General features: G+C 40.4%; 1 protein-coding gene across 4 annotated transcripts in view; it reads left to right on the plus strand.

Moving 5' to 3' along the window:
• The window catches only part of LOC131253667 (probable LRR receptor-like serine/threonine-protein kinase At1g06840), a 60,023-nt gene that overhangs the window by 36,370 nt on the left and 3,539 nt on the right, over nucleotides 1–20,114 (plus strand). For 3 of the 4 annotated variants that reach the window (XM_058254770.1, XM_058254768.1, XM_058254769.1), the window contains 4 exons: nucleotides 1,252–1,410; nucleotides 4,686–4,969; nucleotides 15,481–15,532; nucleotides 18,920–19,170. In XM_058254770.1, coding sequence (XP_058110753.1) covers nucleotides 1,252–1,410; nucleotides 4,686–4,969; nucleotides 15,481–15,532; nucleotides 18,920–19,170 — 746 coding nt within the window. Of the gene's footprint in view, nucleotides 1–1,251; nucleotides 1,411–4,685; nucleotides 4,970–15,480; nucleotides 15,533–18,653; nucleotides 18,797–18,919; nucleotides 19,171–20,114 lie in introns of those variants that run through there. The other variant, XR_009175276.1, reaches the window with a different exon arrangement.

The raw sequence follows: 20,114 nt of genomic DNA on the forward strand, positions 1-20,114 counted from the left end.
ATTCCAGACTGTTGGTCTGATTAGGCACACAGTGGATGGAGGATGCCCCCCCAATCCTCCCAGGCAGGAAGATCCTAAAGCTTAGATCAGTGACCAACAAATAGATGGTTAGGAAGCAAGGGAAAGTAATGCTCCACATTCAATGTAAAAACAGGTCAACAATCAATCTAGTAGGCCTTTTGGCCAGTCCCCGTACAAGATGGGACCAATCAGGTCAATGGTCTGGATCACCTTGCATGTAGGAATCCTGCACATTAGCAAACTGTACATTTTTTAGGCTCATGATCCATGGTGAAGGTGCCCACAGACATATCTGAAAGCCGGATGATTTTAGTCTTGGTTTTGGAAATGACCAACATGCTCTTATGTGGTCCTTTGAGGTTAGAAATGGCTAACAGATTGAAAATATGATGTAGATTTGGACTTGGAGCATTGGACATTTCGGTTTCCTCACAAGATTGCTGGAAATGAGAATTTTCAGTCAATTAACTGTAGATTTGAATACATAAACCTGAGGGGATAGGTTCAGTCACGTTGGACTTGATTAGTAAAAAGCCTTCTTGCTCCATGAAGTGTATAAGAGATGGCTCTATTCAGGAATCAACTGCTAGATCTGATTTAGAAATTTGAGAAACAAATGCATTACTTGGTTGAGACCATGGTACATGGTAGTATCTCCTCTTAAAAGTTAAGATAGAGCAGTTGAGTCGTAATTCCACCATAGAGGGAGTATCATTATACCATACACTCTCCAGTATCATGGAGCATGTACCTTAATATGCTGTCTTGCGACTTAATTCTTTTTTTCCTCTTCCAATTACAAAATGGATGCCCCCATGCTCGGGTAGAGGGTCGATACCAGGTGGGCAGCTGCTTGTCAAACTTTTTCGAAGCAAATCATGAGAATTCTTGTTTCAAAGAAGCAAGATTTGTAAGCCCAACTCCAATAGTTGGGGCAAGGCTATGATGATGATGAATAAGGGTCCTTGCATTAAAAAAAAATGTTTGTCAAAATCATTGTGAATATTTACAAGAAAACCAGGCATGTGGTCTTTCATTTTCTAGACTATGGGTCTCACCCTTTATAAATGACAGCTTCAATCTCACAATCATTTTGAAACTAGGTTGATGTAGAAATTTTGTTGTGCTTATGAGCGTATTTTTCGTAGTCCAAAAATTAGTATACATCGTGTTTCTGATACTAACTGTTGCCTGGTTCTTTTTTCTTTTTTTTGCCCCTCTTGTTTGCAGTGATTGTTGAGTCTTCAAAATCAGGAATAAGCAAGGGTGTTTTAGCTGGCATTGTACTAGGCGCTGTTGCTGGGACACTGACTATATCTGCCATTATCTCAATTCTTATCATGAGGAGACGTACTAGACACTACCGTTTGGGTTCAAAAAGACGTCTGCGTAAGTTCCTTGATTATGTCCAGATTTCCAAAGGTCATTATTGGTTATTTTAAAGGGATATCCAACCTGTGCCTGGTGTACAAGTTTAATTATCCTGTGTGCTGCACAAGATTGGACATGTGGCACGATGATCCATGATCTGAGTCATTCATCAGGTAGGCCTGCTATAAATGCCTCACAGTATTAAAAATAATAATAAAAAATAAAAATCATTGGCCAGAATTGTTGACTTACAACTGGACAATTAGAAAAAAAATATATGCAATCAATGGTTTATGTTGAATGGGTACAAATCCACCAGCCATGCGAGTAGGACTTTCAAATTGGAATTTTTTAAATATGGGGTCATACATGGCAAGCAAGCTATATGAAAGGTCCTCATCACTGGACCTGTGTGCCGGGTATCCTATTTTCATGCTGTTGCAACGAATGTTAACCATTTCGCACAGGTTAGGTCTCCTCATTAATATCCAAGGTTATTATTTAAGGAAAAAATATGTTCTGAAAATATTTGTGTTTGACCAATGTACTCTCACTGCTCTACCCAAGGTTTTCAATAACAGTATCTGTTACTGTTACAATAACCTATATCATCCCCATAACGTACCAGTATGGAGCCACTATAGGCCATTTTTGTAATGCCTGTTACAGCTCCATAACGCGTAATGGTTCCCACAGTTACCGTTATGTAATGGCCATTACATAATGGTTTTGAATACCTTGGCTCTACCATCAATGTTGCCAAAATCGTTATCGAATCACAACTCATAATAGGGGTTGAATCGTATCGATTTGCAAATTGTATCGTGTAGGATTTTTTTATGATTTTCTTTAAAATGTAAAAAATATAAATAAATCAGGAAAAATAAAAAATTTAACAATCATCCTTTTTCCATCAATATGCACCAAGTAATACCATGTCATAGTAGTGTTAAAGGATTCTTATCTTTCCTCTTCTTTTTTCTTTTTTTTTGTTTGTCTTTCAAGAAATTTTCCTTAAAAAACATACAAGGATCTTTTAATAATTTATGTTCTTGTTACCTTTCTTGAATGTAGAATCACATTGGAAAAGCAGCATTTGATTATGTAGACTAACAAAAAAAGATATTTTGATTTCTAACCATCATTCCATAATAAATAAGTCAGCATGATCATAACCATCCATAAAAACATTCTAGATAAGTCATACATCAATTTGGTGTTTCGACCAGTTAAGAAGTAAGAAATCATAAAAAAACTAAATAAATAAAAGAATTTACCTTTTCTAAACGATTTTTTTAAAAGGTTTTTTCTAAATGATTCTTAAAGCCCCAACCAATTTAAAAACATAAAATGAAAGCCAAGTGAAGTTTAAAATAGAAGAAAATAAGTATAATTTGAATCATAAATCGTAGGACTCAAATCATAAAATAGTAGGATTCATATAAAAAGGTATTCAAAGGTGGGATTCAAATCTTTTTGCTTAAGATTCGACTCAAATCATATATCGTAAATCGTAAATCCTAGGATTTTGACAACAACCATTCGTTGACGAGTATACTACATGAAATGAAGACCAAATTAGGGGAATTCTTCCTTACTAGGTTACATGTCTTGTAGGGCCTGTGTGGGAGCTTGGAAAATAAAAGGAGAGAAAGTGGCATTTTCTTTGAAAGTTATTGTCCAAGAAAGCATTTGGAGAGAGAATTTAAAATAGAAACCACAAGGGGAGGGCTGGGATTTTTTTTGGGACTTCTGCTATAAAAACACGTTCTTGGAAAATGTTTTTCTGCCGAAAAGTGACTCCCAATCAGTTGAAATGTTTCTTGGAAAGTATTTTCCACCCAAATTCTTTCCAAGCTCCCAAAACAGGCTTGTAGCATTTGGATACTTGGATTAGATTGCTCGTGCCTTCTTCTTCACTCTTTATTTCAGCCAAGGGGACTGCAAAATAATTCCTAGCATAACCTCAATAAAGGAGACTGCTGAATATTTCTCACGACACCTAGCTGAATCCTGGAAATAGGGATGGCAACAGGCCAGGCTGGCCTGTCAGGTTTTGAATCCCGGCCCAATATGGGTCAGGCTTGGGTCTGTAATGGTGGCCTGTGGGTCAAATATGGGCCTAATTTTGAAACCTATTAATAAACAGGCCAGGCCTGGGCCTAGGTTTTACAAAAGTTTTCTATTCAGGCCCAGCCTGAGCCCGAGATAAGCCCCATTTATGACATTAATGGAGGGCTTGGGTCAGAAATCAAAGGCCCAAATCCTAAAAAGCCCAGGACAGAACCTGACTTTTAAGCCTGACTAATAGTAGGGAGAGGCTTGGCCTGACCCTGATTGAAACCAGAACCAGCCGCTGCCACCTTTATTTGGAAATCAGATTGTTCATGAATTTTAATCCTAATACAGAAGACTGTTGCGGCTTATCACAGGATCAAATAATCTGGCTCAATGGAAACTCTTATGTTTTGATCTTTCACTCCTCGAGTTAAAATCATCGAAACTCCTGAATTCTCAAGAACCTTTGTAAACAACTTTATCTTTGGTGATATATTGATGAATTCTTACCTCCTAAACTGAGGACTGTCATTTCAAGAATCCACCATATAAATAAATGAAAGATCTTTGTTCACGCATGGTCATCTATCTTCTTCCACCATTCAAACTCAATCTGCACTTCCCTTTGTCTTTTAACAACGATCCTATGCCTCAAGATACTCTAGAGGAAGTTCTGGTGACAAACCTATGCAACCTGGTTGCTAAATCTCAAATCAAGTCTTAAATATCAAGAGAATATAATCCATATTTTAAACAAACCGCTTGCTATACTACCACCGTCCACCTGCTACCCTTGTTATCACTGCTTTGACTTGATTGCTCAGTAAGTCGCTTCCTATTCTATATTAAATATTATGCAAACATTATGTCAGTCCTTAATAGAGTGGAATGTTGGAACAGGATTCATGTAGCTGACCCCAGTTAGTTCGGATAAGGTTTAGGTGATGATGAAATTACTTCAATATTTTAGATTTGTTTCTTCCATGATCCCGCACACAAATCTGCTCCCATCCTAGCTCCTGCTTCATGCGACTAAGGTTCCACTGTGAATTCTACATTGGCTATCTAGTTTCTGAAACTCTTGATATGAACTCTTGTTTCTGGTTAACAATGTCCCAATCTGTATAACTTTCTTTGACAGTCTGTTGAAAGCACAAATTTCTGAAAATCTTGCTATGCACTTCTCTTCACTAGAATAACAGCTGTCAATATCTATTTTTTACACTTATCTGCAGTATCAAAAATCTCAATCAAAATCGATGGCATGAAAGATTTCACTTTTGGAGAAATGGCATTGGCTACAAGCAATTTCAGCCTCTCCACTCAAGTTGGCCAAGGAGGCTACGGGAAGGTCTATAGAGGCATTCTAGCTGATGGTACAGTTGTTGCCATAAAGCGTGCACAGGAAGGTTCCTTGCAGGGTACAAAAGAGTTCTTGACAGAGATAGAGTTGCTGTCGCGATTGCATCACAGAAATCTGGTCTCTCTGTTAGGATACTGTAATGAAGAAGATGAACAGGTACTTATCTCAATTTTTTTTTTGGCCTTCCAATTTTATTTTATTTTTTAATATTTCCTGTATAAGATTTAGCTATGCTATTCTTTTTAACTTTGTTGTCTCGATTAAAGAAGATTTAGCTACGCTATATGCAGTATCTCCCTTGGCTTGGTTAAAAATTTCGTGGGATCTGGGATTGCATTGGTTAGTTCAATAATCATGTGGTGAGGACACAAATGCAAGTTTTATGGCATGGAATTTTGAAAAAAGAAGACGAAGATAGTCAACCATTTGATGGGTATGATTCTTTTAGTATTTATTTTGAATGAAATAAAAGAGAAGTCGGGCCTTGGGAAATACATGAGAAGGAATTGTAAACATTAGATATTCGCATCATATAATGTCATATTGAGACTAAACTGATAGTCCATATATTATGTTCGACATTGTTTGGTGGTTTCAAAGAGTGGACAAGCAGCTCTTTTTTGACAATCAGCATGCAGATGTACATGCCAATTGGAAAAGGTTATACTATATTATCATTGCTTATACTATAATTGGAAAAGGTTATACTATATTATCATTGCGTATACTATAGAATCATCATCATCTAAGCATTATCCCAACTATTTGGGGTTGGTTGCAAGAATCCTGTTCCGCCATACCACTCTATCAAGGGCCATACCTTCATTTAGACCATAGCTCATCAAGTCTTTTCTTACTGCCTCACCTACATCCTTTGGGGCCTCCCCCTTGTCCTTTTAGAGCCTTCAACCTGCACCAACTCTGATGTGGACATTAGTGGTGCACCCTTTAGAGTGTACCAGAGGAGGAGGCGTCGCCGACAGAGTACCGAAGCGTAGGAGTTGATGTGGATGGATGTTGGGTCCATCGGACCCATTTTCTGACACGCTATGAGTGTAGGAGCGGCATGATCGCACCTTGACCATAGATCCATGGGTCGGATTTTATACCCTACCACACAGGTGTTTTAGTTTTAAGCATTTTTGTTCTTTTTTTCTTGTTTCAGGGGCTTTATTGTACTTTCTTTATTTTTTGTCTTTTTTGTTATTTTTCTTGTTTTAAGGGGCTTTAATGCACTTTTACTTTTTTTCCATAGCTTATATATACGTTGTGAGAAACCCTATTTTCATTATTATTGGATGAATGGAAATTCGTATTTTTCTTCTTCTTTATTCAGGATATTAGGGTTTCAGGATTGACTCTTAGGTGTTGAGGATTCCTCGATTTTAGGTTTCCTTCTTTCTAGATCTTTGAGGTGTAGGAAAAGGTAAGAATCATCTTCCTTTTCTTTTGATGACAAAAGGACCCGTACTTTCTTCATCTCGAACCCTTCATTTTTCACCCATTTCTTTCCTATCTGGATACCCCTTTCTAGTTTGAATGGAAAAGAGGGATGGTTAGTCAGTAGAATCAGATCCAAACTTGACTGTAGACTGACTTATGCTAGATCTGGGATATTCTCATATCCCTAGGTCCTCAATTTTTACTGTTTACGCGATTTTATGCTAAGGGGCTTGATCTTGACAGAATGACCTCATCTTCATGTTGAAATTAGCCTAATCTCTTTGATTGGAAACGGTTAGTTGATTCATGTATTTACTTGAATATTCTTTAACTTGATTATACATGCATATAAGATTAGGTCATCACATGTCCCTGCATCAAATTTGGTATCAAAGCTCAGTTTTAGTGTATGTCAGTTTATTGTTAATCCGTCTTTGTGGTGAAAATTTTCTACAGAAACCTTTTACCCAAATTTTAAAAGCTAGATGTCTATACTTGATATCAGTGTATCCTATAAACGATCGTGAAGATTGCAATAAGTGAGTATCGATCCTCAATTGGTGTAACGCCCTGGAAATCGGGAGTCGAGTAAAAGTCCAACTCTCGAGTTCTAATGCACCACTTATGCAACATATTTGATGATGATTAAATGTTGTCTGTATTAGTGCATAAAACATGAATGAGATCATACCAAAACGGCGTATCATACTCCACAGACAGTTAAATTACGCAAGCGGAAGACTATAATAGATGGATATAAAGCATATAAGTTGTGGTACATCTCTAGAGTATAAATACCTCCCAGGTGAAATATTACAAATACTGTTTTAAGTTACAAAATGTCAAAAATGTGAGTCCTCTACAAGTGTAACCCTGAAGCCCCGTCGATCAGAACGGCCTATATGAATCCGCTTGAATACTGCATATATAAGAAAGCATCCTTATCGTCTGCGAAGTCCGCCTCTGCCTCATCAGTCGGGTCTCCATCTGTAACTAAGACAGAGTCTGGTTGGTGTGTACAACACCGTCCTGTAACGTGGGAGTGAGTGATCAACTCAGTGGAACAATAAAGTAAAGGTTAGCATGTTATCAATTCAGTCAAGTAGTAATGATAAACCAATACAATCAAACATTCCTAAGTACTCTGGTTAATGCAAGAATGGTATGTATAAATGATGCATGCCCTCGCCTGCACTCCCTTTGCGATCTTCATCTAACGGTCGCGCATGTCAGTCACTTCCTCAGTGCTCTACCCAACGCCAAACGGCACATGCAGTGCGGTGCATGAACGTGATTACCAAGTTCTTATTAGTCCTTTTTATATAGCAGGATTGGGAAGCTAAAGTACTTCCCTTATATCAATTCCCAAACGGTGATCCATTCTAGGGTCGTCAATCCTAGTAAATCTCATACGATGATATGGTTCTAGGTTGCTGCAAAGGGCTCGTCACCCTATCAGTGCAAGCCTAGTTGTACTCCTGTTGCTACGTAAGGGCTCGTCGCCTCTACGCAGTCTTAGCATACGCTCGAGGTCACTACAAAGGGCTTGTCACCTTATCAATGTAGGCCGACAGCTCGAATACAGTGTCCCATACCACCGTATTCGGCTCAGGAGTCTGGGTTGCTCACTGGTCACTACGGGGAGGCTCGTCACCCCAGCGTAGGCCGACAACTCGACCACGGTATCCCATACTACCATGTCCGGCTCATGAGTCTTAGCAGATCGAGGTACTAAGGTTTAAAGGGGTTTTCACTGGTGAGTTTGGTACCTTAGATTCAAGCAGTAGCGTCCATACATGGTGAACATACATCGGGTCAATCGGGTTACTTGACGAGCTTGACTAGTACGAGCGCACGTTGAGTTGATCGACATGAAGTGCGTAAGCACTCTGTGTGGCCTAACCACTGCCGACATCCCAAGTACGGCTCGGATTCATCGATCACGTCCTATGTGGCGAGACTACCTCAGCCACCTATTCAATGCCTGTTATTGATTGTCTAGACTATTCCGTAGTCCCAAACACATTCAAGCTAATCAGAACAGTAATGGATCAACAATTCCAATCATACAAGCATGTGAGCATTTGATGGATTTCAACTTAAACATGAATTCACACATGTGCAGTGCCTAAGTAAAACAGACAAAGAATATAAGTTACATGGAGGAAATCATACACATCGTTAAGGTAGTTGAGAATCTCTTCTCAACGCCCATATAAAGTTCAATTTATCACACACTTGTTCATTCAGACATTTCTACAAACACTTAGACTATACATTCCAACATACATGACGTATGTTGGTGATCGCACATCTTAGGGCAAATCCTTTCGCCAAGGAGTTGTTACACATACAACTAGCATAAATACATGACAATTAATCATGGCAAACACGTTCAAATTCCATATGTATACGACCCATTCTACAAATACATGGAATACGCTAGACTCCATATAGTTCATATATATTTAAAACGCGAAACAAATATCACATTTGGCATGTGAAATAACACCCACATCGGTAATAAACCATTAACCGACATTGAAAGCCTTGAAAACCATAACCTATACGTTTATAGTCCGCACCTTACACAGGTAAACGCGTAACGGATTCGTTTTAAACACTTAGCCTTTGTCAACGGCGTATTGGCAACCTATAACATAAATTAGGTTAGCTATTTCATAACTTACACTATCTGAAACCCTAAAACAGGTTAGGGTTAGGTTTTCTTACCTAAGTACGGAGTCGGAATCGCCTGTATAGCGATACAGGAACGACGGTTGAGTGCGTGGAGTAGCGGGATCGAATCTCCAACTCTCACTCTCACTTTCTCTCTTTTCCATTCTCTTTTCTCTCCTCTCTCTCCTAGGGTTTCTCAAATTCGTATGGGGTGAGAGAGAGAGGGTTTTAAGGTCCTTATATAGGCCCAGGTTTGATGGGAATGGCCCCAGGGCCAAGGTATACTTAGGTTATATCAAAATACGGACTGTTCCGGTCCAACGGAGCACTTCTGGTGGCCCCTTTTTCCACGTGCGGTCGGACTTAAGCTCTCTGACCATGGATCTAGGTTAGGCTGAGTTTTCGTTCCGATCGGGTTTACAGATCAGCCGTGGCGGACCAGTTTCAGTTTAACGGTCACGGGCACTCGATCAGGGTCACAAGTACATCGACATGTAGGGGACATTTCTCCTGATCCGAGGGTGTATTTGGGTCAGATTCTGACGGTCTGAATCCTTATATTTGACCTGCAAGCGACACGACTCAGATTACTTAAATTCGGATTTTTATTTCTAAATATTTTCATGTTTCTCACACACTTTGCTCTAGGCTCAAGTTGTGCATTTCTAGACACAATTAGAACTTGATTTCCGAGGGGGTTGTCAAGTCCAGTAATGCGGTCATATCCGTATAGTTTCAGGGTAATTGGATTTTCGACGTGCGGTCCAGGTCATATACGGAGTTTCGGTGTGCTCCCGAGAGCAACCGGGTTTAAGGATGGATTCTAGATTTCAGGGTAACGTAACGTCAATGATACTGCACGGTTTGGGTCTTGCAGATCATATTTAAAGTGATTAGTGCTAATTTCATAAGCACTCTAGTTTAGCATTTGCTAACATTAACCTAATTTATAAAGGTTTTGATCCTGGGTGATTTCTGTCTGAGGTGGTACTTGGGTCCTTGTACGGATTTTTCCGAGACGTTACAATTGGTGATTTCAATCTCTTTAATCTCAAGATATTTAGTGATTAATACTATAAAAAAAAATGAACAAGATTTTAAGCAACAATTTATGCATGTTTGGTCTCTTCCAGCTCGACCCGCGTGACCGGCTCTGCGAAGGGGACATATTTTGTTGAGTTTAGTTAACCCTTTTTCTAGGTTTTGTTGAGTCCCCATATAGATCTAGGCCATATAGGGTAGTTGCAATGCATTGGTATCATCGTTTTTACCCTTTCTTGCACATAGATCTAGGACCGTTCACTTGCCATTCCTGGTGTATGCCCACGCGCACTGGTCATGGATTTGGTCTCTATTACACCATGGACTTCAATCAATTTGCCAAGGCTCTGAAGGGCCTAGATAAGAGAATGTATCAACAGTTTCGAACCTTGAGGAATGATATCGTGCAACAGTTTGTGCATCAGGATGGTAGGTTCACGCGTCTAGAGGAGAGTTGTGCGTCTAGAGGCTGATATTCCAACCGCCACTGTAGGTGGAGCCCATGCGACCCCCAACACCGGGATTGTTGATCAGTCTTAAGTTTTGGGCTCTGATCCACCTAGGGATGGTTTGGGCGCAGGCCAGGCCCATGGGCCTGACAACGGACATGATTGGGTATATCCATTACCACCCACATAAAATCGTAATCCCATTATTCTCGCCCAATGGGAGGGCCATGATGGGGTGCGTCGTTAACACCCCCGGAGATATCGTTAGCACAAGGACCCTGTTTCTAGGGTCATGAAGGGCATCAAGGTTAACACCCTCAGTTTTGATGGGAGATTGGATCCCAAAGTTTTTTTTCGACTGGTTAGCAGACATGGACCACTTCTTTGAGTGGCATGGTCTACTAAACCCACGACAAGTTAGATTCGCCAAGATGAAATTGGTGGGCCAAGCAAAACTATATTGGGGAAATGTGGAGCGTCGTCGTGAGCGATCTGGGGAGGGGCTAGTTCTCTTTTGGATTGAGATGAAAGAGTTGTTGCGAGAGAAGTATGTTCCCCTTTCTTACAGGTAGAGGTTGGATCAATGGCACATTTTGCGCCAAGGATCCATGACGGTGACGGAATATATCGCCAAGTTCGATGAATATATGATGAGGTGCGATGTGGATAAGGACCCTGCTGTGGTTCTTTCCCGTTTCCGTATGTGCCTTAGGCTTGAGCTTCAGCGGGAGCTCACGCTTCACATGGTCACTAGTCTGGAACATGCTTACCAAGTGGTGCAGGAACTGGAGCACTGTGTGCACTAGTCCAATGTGAGGGGGATTTATTTTCGACCTACTATGCTTAGAGTAGCTCCACAAGGAGCGAGACCCTAGGTCGGAATTCAACCCAGAGCTCAACCTGGTACCCAGCCAGTCAATAGAAATCGAAGTAATAATATGGCTGGACCAAGTAATAGGCCCGCAATGTCAGGGTAGGGCTACCGCTGTGGTGGCATGGGTCACATCGCTGTCGAGTGTTCAAATTAGGGTGGGCGCATTGCCTTTGTTTCCGAACACCCCACAGAAGAAGAAGTGGCATATAAAGTTGATGGTGACGAGGGTGATGAGGAGATCATTATCTCTTCCCTTGACCGGCTAGTGATGCCAAAGATGATACCGTGGAGACTATCCCACTTGCAGTGGTGAGGTGCGCCTTGACTCGGATGAAGGAAAGCAAAGATTGGTGCAGAACCACCATTTTTCACACTTACGTCAAGTGTGGAGGAAAGAGTTGTAGAGTGATCATAGACAGCGGGAGCTATAAGAATGTAGTTTTCCCAGTTACTTTGAGTTGCCTAGGGTTGAAGCCAGTTCCTCACCCCATCCCATACAGAGTTTCTTGGGTGGATGCGACATCCCTCCCTGTAACCCAGCGATGCCTTGTTCCGATTGAGTTTGGACCATACAAGGACAAGTTGTGGTGTGATGTGGTCACGATGGATGTTGGTCATATCATCTTGGGAAAGCTATGGCTCTATGACAAAAATGTGACAATATTTGGGTGTATGAATAATTGTGTATTTAAGCATGAAGGAAAGAAGCTTGTTTTGAGCCTGCTCCCTCCCAAATCGTCAACAGGAGCGAAAGATGTTATGTCCTTAGGCGGTCCTAAGAGTCAAAAGGCGCCTTAGTCGAAGTCTCTCCACATCATAGATGTTAAGGAGTTTGAGAGAGAGACTAAGGCGGGGACTATGGTGTACGACTTACTGGCTAGGGAGAGTATACCTGTGGTTGCTATGGATACCCCAGGAGGCTTGTCCGGTCCTAGAGGAGTTTCGGGATATCTTCCTTGAGATCTTCTAGACGAGCTTCTACCGATGCGAGACATTCAGCATGCGATAGATCTCGTCCCAGGGGCGACCTTACCAAACCTCTCTCACTACAGAATGAACTCCACGAAGCATGCCGAGTTGAAGAGGTAGGTGGATGAATTGCTTAAAAATGGATTCATTTGTGAGAGTCTGAGCCCGTGTGCCGTGCCCGCACTTCTTACGCCCAAGAAAGACGGCACGCGGCGTATGCATGTTGATAGTAGAGCCATAAACAAGATTACTGTCAAGTATCGGTTTTCCATCCCGAGGCTTGATGACATGCTTAACATGATGGTCACCTCTACTATCTTTTCAAAAATTGACCTCAAGAGTGGTTATCACCAAATTCGTGTTCACCCGGGAGATTCGTGTTCGCCCGTAGCATAGGCCTATATAAAATTGTGAAAAGGTTGGGGTCTTCTACTGCTTATGTTGTTGATATCCTTGCTACCATATTTAATGTGGAAGATCTAGTTCCCTTGCACAACCCATTACCTTTATCTGCTGGTTCCCGTGTTTCTTCCTGGACCCTCCCTATATATGGACCTTGGCTACAACCTGATCTTCCTGTACCCATCTTACCTTCTCTTCCACCTGCACCAAGAAGAGACGAGATAGAGGAAATTTTGGACTCCGAGGCGGTTTCCACTCGCTCCGGGGGTTTCTAGAAATTCTTAGTCAAATGGAGGAACAGGCCCATTACAAATAACTCTTGGATCACAGAGGTAGAGTTGCAGCACGTCAACCCCGATTTGCTCGAGAGATAACAAGAGTTCACTTTTGCCAGTGACGAATTCTTCCTACCCAGGGAGAATTGATGCTCCAGTGGCGAATTCTTCCTACCCGGGGAGAATTGATATAAACATCAGTGGTGCACCCTTTAGAGTGTACCAAAGGAGGAGGCGTCGCCGAGAGAATACCGGAGCGGAGGAGTTGATGTGAATGGATGTTGGGTCCATCAGACCCATTTTCTGACACGCTATGAGTGTAGAAGCGGCATGACCGCACCCTGACCATAGATTTATGGGTCGGATTTCACACCCTACCACACGGATATTTTAGTTCTAGTCGTTTTTGTTCTTTTTTTCTTGTTTTAGGGGCTTTATTGCACTTTCTTTATTTTTTGTCTTTTTTGTTATTTTTCTTGTTTTCAGGGGCTTTAGTGCACTTTTACTTTTTTCATAGCTTATATATACGTTGTGAGAAATCTTATTTTCATTATTATTGGATTAATATAAATTCGTATTTTTCTTCCTCTTTATTCAAGAGATTAGGGTTTCAGAATGACCCTTGGGTGTTAAGGATTCCACCTCGATTTCAGGTTTCCTTCTTTCTAGATCTTCGAGGTGCAGGAAAATGTAAGAATCATCCTCCTTTTCTTTTGACGACAAAAGGACCCGTACTTTCTTCATCTCAAACCCTTCATTCTTCACCCATTTTGTTCCTCTCTGGATACCCCTTTCTAGTTTGAACGGAAAAGAGGGATGGTTAGTCAGTAGAATCAGATCTAAACTTGACCGTGGACTGACTTATGCTAGATCTGGGATATCCTCATATCCCTAGGTCCTCCACTTTTACTGTTTACGCGATTTTATGCCAAGGGGCATAATCCTGACGGAATGACCTCATCTTCGTGTTGAAATTTACCTAATCCCTTTGATTGGAAACGGTTAGTTGATTCGTGTATTTACTTGAACATTCTTTAACTTGATTATACATGCATATAGGATTAGGTCATCACATGTCCCTACATCAAACTCATTGCTAACCGGTGCACTTCTTGGTCTCCATTGCACATGACCAAACATCTAAGTCTATATCCCTCATCTTATTACCTATTTGTGCTACTCCTAAATTCCCTCGTATTGATTCCTTATGATTTTATCCTTCCTCGTGTTGCCATTCATTCATCTCAACATCCTTATTTTGAGCTACACTCAACCTATGAACATGTTGTTCCTTAACTGCTCAACATTTTGTCCAATAAAGTGTGGCTGGTCTTATAGCTATCCTATAAAATTTCTCCTTTTATTTGATTGGCATGCGGCGATTGCATAAAACTCTAGAGCACATCTCCATTTCTTCCACCCAGCTTGAATTCTATGGGCAACATCCTTCTCCATCTCTCCACTTTCATGAATTATTGACCTAAGGTATCGAAAGTGGTCATTTCTGCGAAACTTCTTGGTCACAATCTTAACTAATTCCTCATTTTCATTCCTATTGTTAGTAAAATGCACTATATATCATCTTCAAAAAAATAAAAGCACTCTATGTACGATGTGTTTGAATAATAGTGTATATTTTTATATCATATACAGAGATCATGTAAAAGAGGAATTTGATGTCTGGTGGGCAGCTGACTGTATAATCTGTGCCAATATACCATTTAAAAGCCAATGCTAAATTTCTGGGAGAAAGGCTAAGATGATGATGACGGTGATATGGAGCTATTTTAATAACTTAATATGATTATGGAGTGTCAAAGTAATATAGCTGTGCTCTACCTAAGCAAGTATATTTATACTTCCTTTCACATTATAGAAAAAAAAAATCATTCTTGAAACCTTATAACGTTACAGATGATCGCACAAAATCACTTCAGGAATTACTGATCTATTGCCAATATTATCCCATGGGAAGGATTGCTGGGACCATTATTTGGCAGGCATGTTGATGGGCTGGCTAAGGTAAGCTTAACCCTGGCCTGCCCATGGTCCTAACAATGAGGATCAAGGCCATACCTGTAGTTTGGGTGCTTTAGAAAGATCACAAGTGTCCTGGGGACTGTAATTCCGACACTTAAAAAGTAGTTTCCATATTCAGAACCTGATGGTGTCACTGAATGATGAACCTCGAGAGGAAGGTGATAAAGTTTTAATCGATATAGGCATTTGAATATATAGACATTGATTTGACCTAGTTGATGAAACCAGACCCTTGCAGATTTAAAGTTGAATATTTTAGTGTGGCCCCAAACAGGCCTAACTATTCTTCTAGAACTTCAAGTTAGTTTTAATTCCATTTAAGCAAAGCTTCAATTATTGCATCTTTCCCTAAGGATATGAGCAAATGTGTTCGCTATAGAGTATACATAGAATTTGCTCTTCCAGGTCAACTACATTCTTCATATCACTAATTGAGATTTCTACTTTGGAGAAGAAAAATTAACCTTTCATTTTTTTTTTGTTGATCATGTGCAGATGTTGGTTTATGAGTTCATGCCAAATGGCACGCTGCGGGATCACCTTTCTGGTAAACCTTTTTACATTCTTTTAAATTTTCTTTTTTTTCTTTTTTTTCTTTTTTTTTCGTGTGTGTGTGTGAGAGAGAGAGAGAGAGTGTGAGTGAACATTCTTGCTGCCTAACAAGGTGATGCAGGACCGATGCATGAACTAAGTAACATGTGAGATCAAATAACCGAATTAAGATATTTAACAAAAAAACATAGACGTCGCTATATTCATCACAAATATCATGAAAATTAAAAGAAAATCATGCATAATCCTGACCTAAGGTACCAACATCATAACACAAGATCATTAAATAAAAAAGAAACTAAGATCTAATGGATGTAGGGACATCCAATTAGCATAGGGTATAGTCTATTTCAAAATAGGAAACCTAATACAACCTAGAGTGAAAATTAGAGTTTGGGTATTTTGGGAAAGTAGGAAAATTATGAATTTTAGGTTTAGGGTTAGGGTTTCGGGGATGGAAGAAAAGAGGTTTTGATGTAATGATGGTGAGAAACCAAAAGGGGCAGGTAGGATTCACACGTGTCGCTGTACAGGCACACGTGTGGCATGGGCGGATGAGTTTAGGTCGGTTAGGGTTTTAATTGTGGATGGGTATGGGAAAGTTGGGTTTGGAAGAAGACGAAAATTTGGGATGGGAGAATTAAGAATTTGAAGAAAATACTTGGATGGGGAAGAAAAGAGAATGGTGTGGGGATAATTGGAGACCTTGCACCTACGTTGATGAAGATTAGCCTCGCACTAATCTTTCTTCCAAATCGCATGGAAGTATCTTCAAATCGCGTGAAGATGGGAGAAGAAAGCAAGAGCTTGGAATCTGGAATGCAGAAGAAACCTTCATGATTGGTAGATTGCAGAGTTCGCATCCCTCGATAGAATTTCAAGATTCAAGCCAAACCTGTCGTCTGAAGACAAGATAGCATGGAGAGTTGACAAATCGGGTCTCTTTTCTGTTAGGTCTTTCTACAGATCTCTATCTTGGATCCCCATTCTCGAAGATCAAACATCGACAATTCACATTTGGCAATATGCGGTCCCCTCTAAGATAGCTTTCTTTGGGTGGTTGGTAGGAAAGAAAAAGGTGCTTACGGTCGACAATCTGAGAAGAAGGGGGATGATTCTCTCCAACGTTTGTCTTTACTGCATGGCTGCCAAAGAAACGGTCGATCACTTGTTCCTACATTGTCTGTATATCAATCAGATTTGGCCTCTTCTCTTAAATCCCTTCAGAGTTTCATGGTGCTTCCCAGACACCTCAGGTCGGCTTTTGAAGGCATGGCATGGGGTTAAACTTGGTAAACAACGGACTCCAATCCGGAGAATAGCCCTCCTTGCTATTTGGTGGATTGTTTGGGAAGAAAGGAATGGTAGATGTTTTATAGATGATTCTAATTCGGTTGAGTCTATTGCGAGCAAAGCTAAAAAGTCTATGTCTGAATGGGTTGTTAATGTAGATTCCCTAAGGGGATGTAATTTTCTTTTCTTGGGAGTTTAGGTGGTCCACCCTCTCAGCAGCCCCGCTTTCTCCTTTTGTTTCTTTTCCTTTTTTAATATAATCTTCATGACTCTTCAAAACAAAAAAAAAAAGCAAGAGCTTTTCTTTTTTTCTTTTTTCTTTTAATCACGAAATTCAATGGGGGAGAGGTCACACGCCTTCCTCTTTTTATAGATCCAAGAAGTTTCAAAGATTACAAAAATCCCTTTATCTTGTTAACTTTAACGAAAATAGTTCTAGTCTAAATAAAATCAACTAAAACACTCATAATGTGTCCAAATATAAAATAATCAAAAAATATGATAAAGTCTAAAATTGATGTGGACGATCAACGATCAATGGCCCGATCATGTGATCCATGCGATCCAATGGCCCGATCGTCGCGTCCCTCCGATCCAACGGTCTGGATCACTCCATAAAGCAGCCCATGTGCATTTTCCCAGTGTAGGGTCTTCCAGATGCTCGCACATGCACATGGGGTCTTCAGCACTATCACAGTTACTCGCCTAGCCACAAGGAAATCGGCACGGCCCGCCTCCTCTGATACGTATGTAAGGGTGTATGTGACGTGATGTCCTCATCACAAGGAGTTGGACAGATGGACAGAAAAGAAAGCGAGGGAGGGAGGGAGGGAGAGTTTGAACATTCTTGCTACCAAACGAGGAGTTGGACAGATGGACAGAAAAGAGAGAGAGAGAGAGAGAGAGAGAGAGAGAGAGAGATTGAACATTCTTGCTGCCTAACAATGAGTTGGACAGATGGACAGAAAAGAAAGCAAAAAATAAACTGTTCTTTGAGCATTCTTGCTGCCTTAGTTATTATGATCAATATAATCTCATGCTTCATGATTTTCTTCTCTTGGAATAACAGTGTGAAAATTTCAAATTCTACACTGTAAAAGACAGGTGATTGTTGGTCTTGCATAAAACAAGAAATTACCGGTGCATTATTACCATTTGATACTGGATAAACCTTGTATGCTGCCATGCATGCATGCATTCATACCTATATACAAGCAGATGTTCAAGCATCCAATATATTTTAATTTTTATTACACGGAGATGGAGTAATAACTATCTGCATTCTTACAACACTTTCATACAATTTCTAATGACTTGGCATCTAGAATGGAAAAAGAAAAAATTGGTTAGATATCAGCAAGAACTCAGCATTTAAAAATCAATATTTAACACAGCCCAGTGTGTTGCGCCAGCCAGTCTGTGATAACAATGATGATATCAAAATTTCATCATATGATTGTCCCAACAAGAAATTTGACAAAAACTTGCATTTCCCATTCATCTTCAATATGCTGGCTATTTCATGCATACCCTGAATGCATTCATGTATCCATAAATATTCTATTACATGTTTCTGTAGATTTATTACAATTATCTATATTTGCTGGTGCTCCTTTTTTGACCTTCCACAAGATTGGGCAGTTGGCTCCATGCTCTATGATCTGTACCATTCATTGGGTAACTCTCCATGGTCAATCATGGTGGAAAATCTCACTGATCAGACGATCTTAACTGTCCATTCGGATACCCGCAAAGGATGTCAGAAGATTAAATTGGCAACTGCCAGTATACAATCTGACAACATCCCTCAATCTGATGGACAGGATTGTCTAATCTGTGCAACTTATAGAAAGTGGTCCATTCATGGTGGGAGCCACTGGGTTAACAGTCCAATCATGGACTGTTGTGCCACGTGTCCACTTTAAGTGCACCTCACCAGAGAAGGAAATCAGTACGCTGTGCTCAGGTTAAACTTACCCATCCATAATGCTGCTTTTTACTGACTCTTATGCCTCCACACGTCCTTCATGATTTCAGTTGTTTTTCCCCCCTTATGAGCTCTAAACACACGTTATCCATGATATGACAGCTAAAGCAAAACTACCTCTGAGTTTTACTACGAGGTTGCGTATAGCAATATGTTCTGCCAAGGGCATACTCTACCTCCACATGGAAGCTGATCCCCCTATATTCCACCGAGATATCAAAGCCACCAACATATTGCTGGACTCCAACTTCACTGCCAAAGTTGCTGATTTTGGGCTCTCGCGGCTTGCATCGCTTCCCGAAATTGATGGATCTGTGCCTGGTTATGTATCCACTATTGTGAAGGGCACACCAGTAAGTGCAATTCTGATAATCCCATCTCATAGAGATCCGTTCTTTCTCCATACCAGTTTGAGAGTTATTGTTGGTTCTTGTTTATAACTTGACATAGCTTTGTCTAATTCGACCAACAATCATGGAACAACAATATGGTCTTCATTTGTCATCATTTTTAAATGGTGGAGACTATCAACTGTACACGTTGCATACATGTAAGAAAAAGTCCCAACCATCCAATCATGCAGACCATTGTAGATGTAGCATAACCTGAAATTTTACAGATTCGATGGTCCTAACTGTAAAGGAAAAACAACCCTAATCCAGATACTTGGATATATACATAAACGAAATCCCTACATGTACAGTATGTGGCCATCAATTGGACTACTAAAATGGAATGGTCGGAGGTCCAAATTCAAAGGGTGAATTCACATGGTTAAGATTATGGTCAGTGTGGTTTTAGGTCTGCAATCCATCCACAATGGGGCCCATGATTTGATGGTCTGGATTGGTGTATATGTATAATTTGTAGCCACCAAATGGATGGTAAAAAATGGTTAATATCACCGTGTGATTTTAGGGCACTACCATATATGTACAGCATATGTACAGTTTGGGCACTGCAGTCCAAATTCAAACAGCAAAAAAAGATGGTTAATATTGTCAAATCAGTGTGATTTTACGGCTGTGCTGCATCCACGCAAGAACACATGATTTGGATGGTCTGGATTTCCATAGATGTATGCCATTTGGATGGTCTGAATTCCCTAGCTTTTAAAGATGGGGGACAATGATACGGTAGAGCCAGTGGATGGAAATATGGTAGAGCTCTCTCCCAGAATACCTGCAGTAGGGTCTCATGTCAATAAGACTTTCCATCTTGTGGGTGTTATGATGGATGGTCTGTGGTTCAAGATCACACCTATTAGACAATTGTAGCTATCACTTTACGGCATTTC

Source organism: Magnolia sinica, chromosome 8 (assembly GCF_029962835.1).
Source record: "Magnolia sinica isolate HGM2019 chromosome 8, MsV1, whole genome shotgun sequence".
In the NCBI taxonomy this organism is placed as follows: domain Eukaryota; kingdom Viridiplantae; phylum Streptophyta; class Magnoliopsida; order Magnoliales; family Magnoliaceae; genus Magnolia; species Magnolia sinica.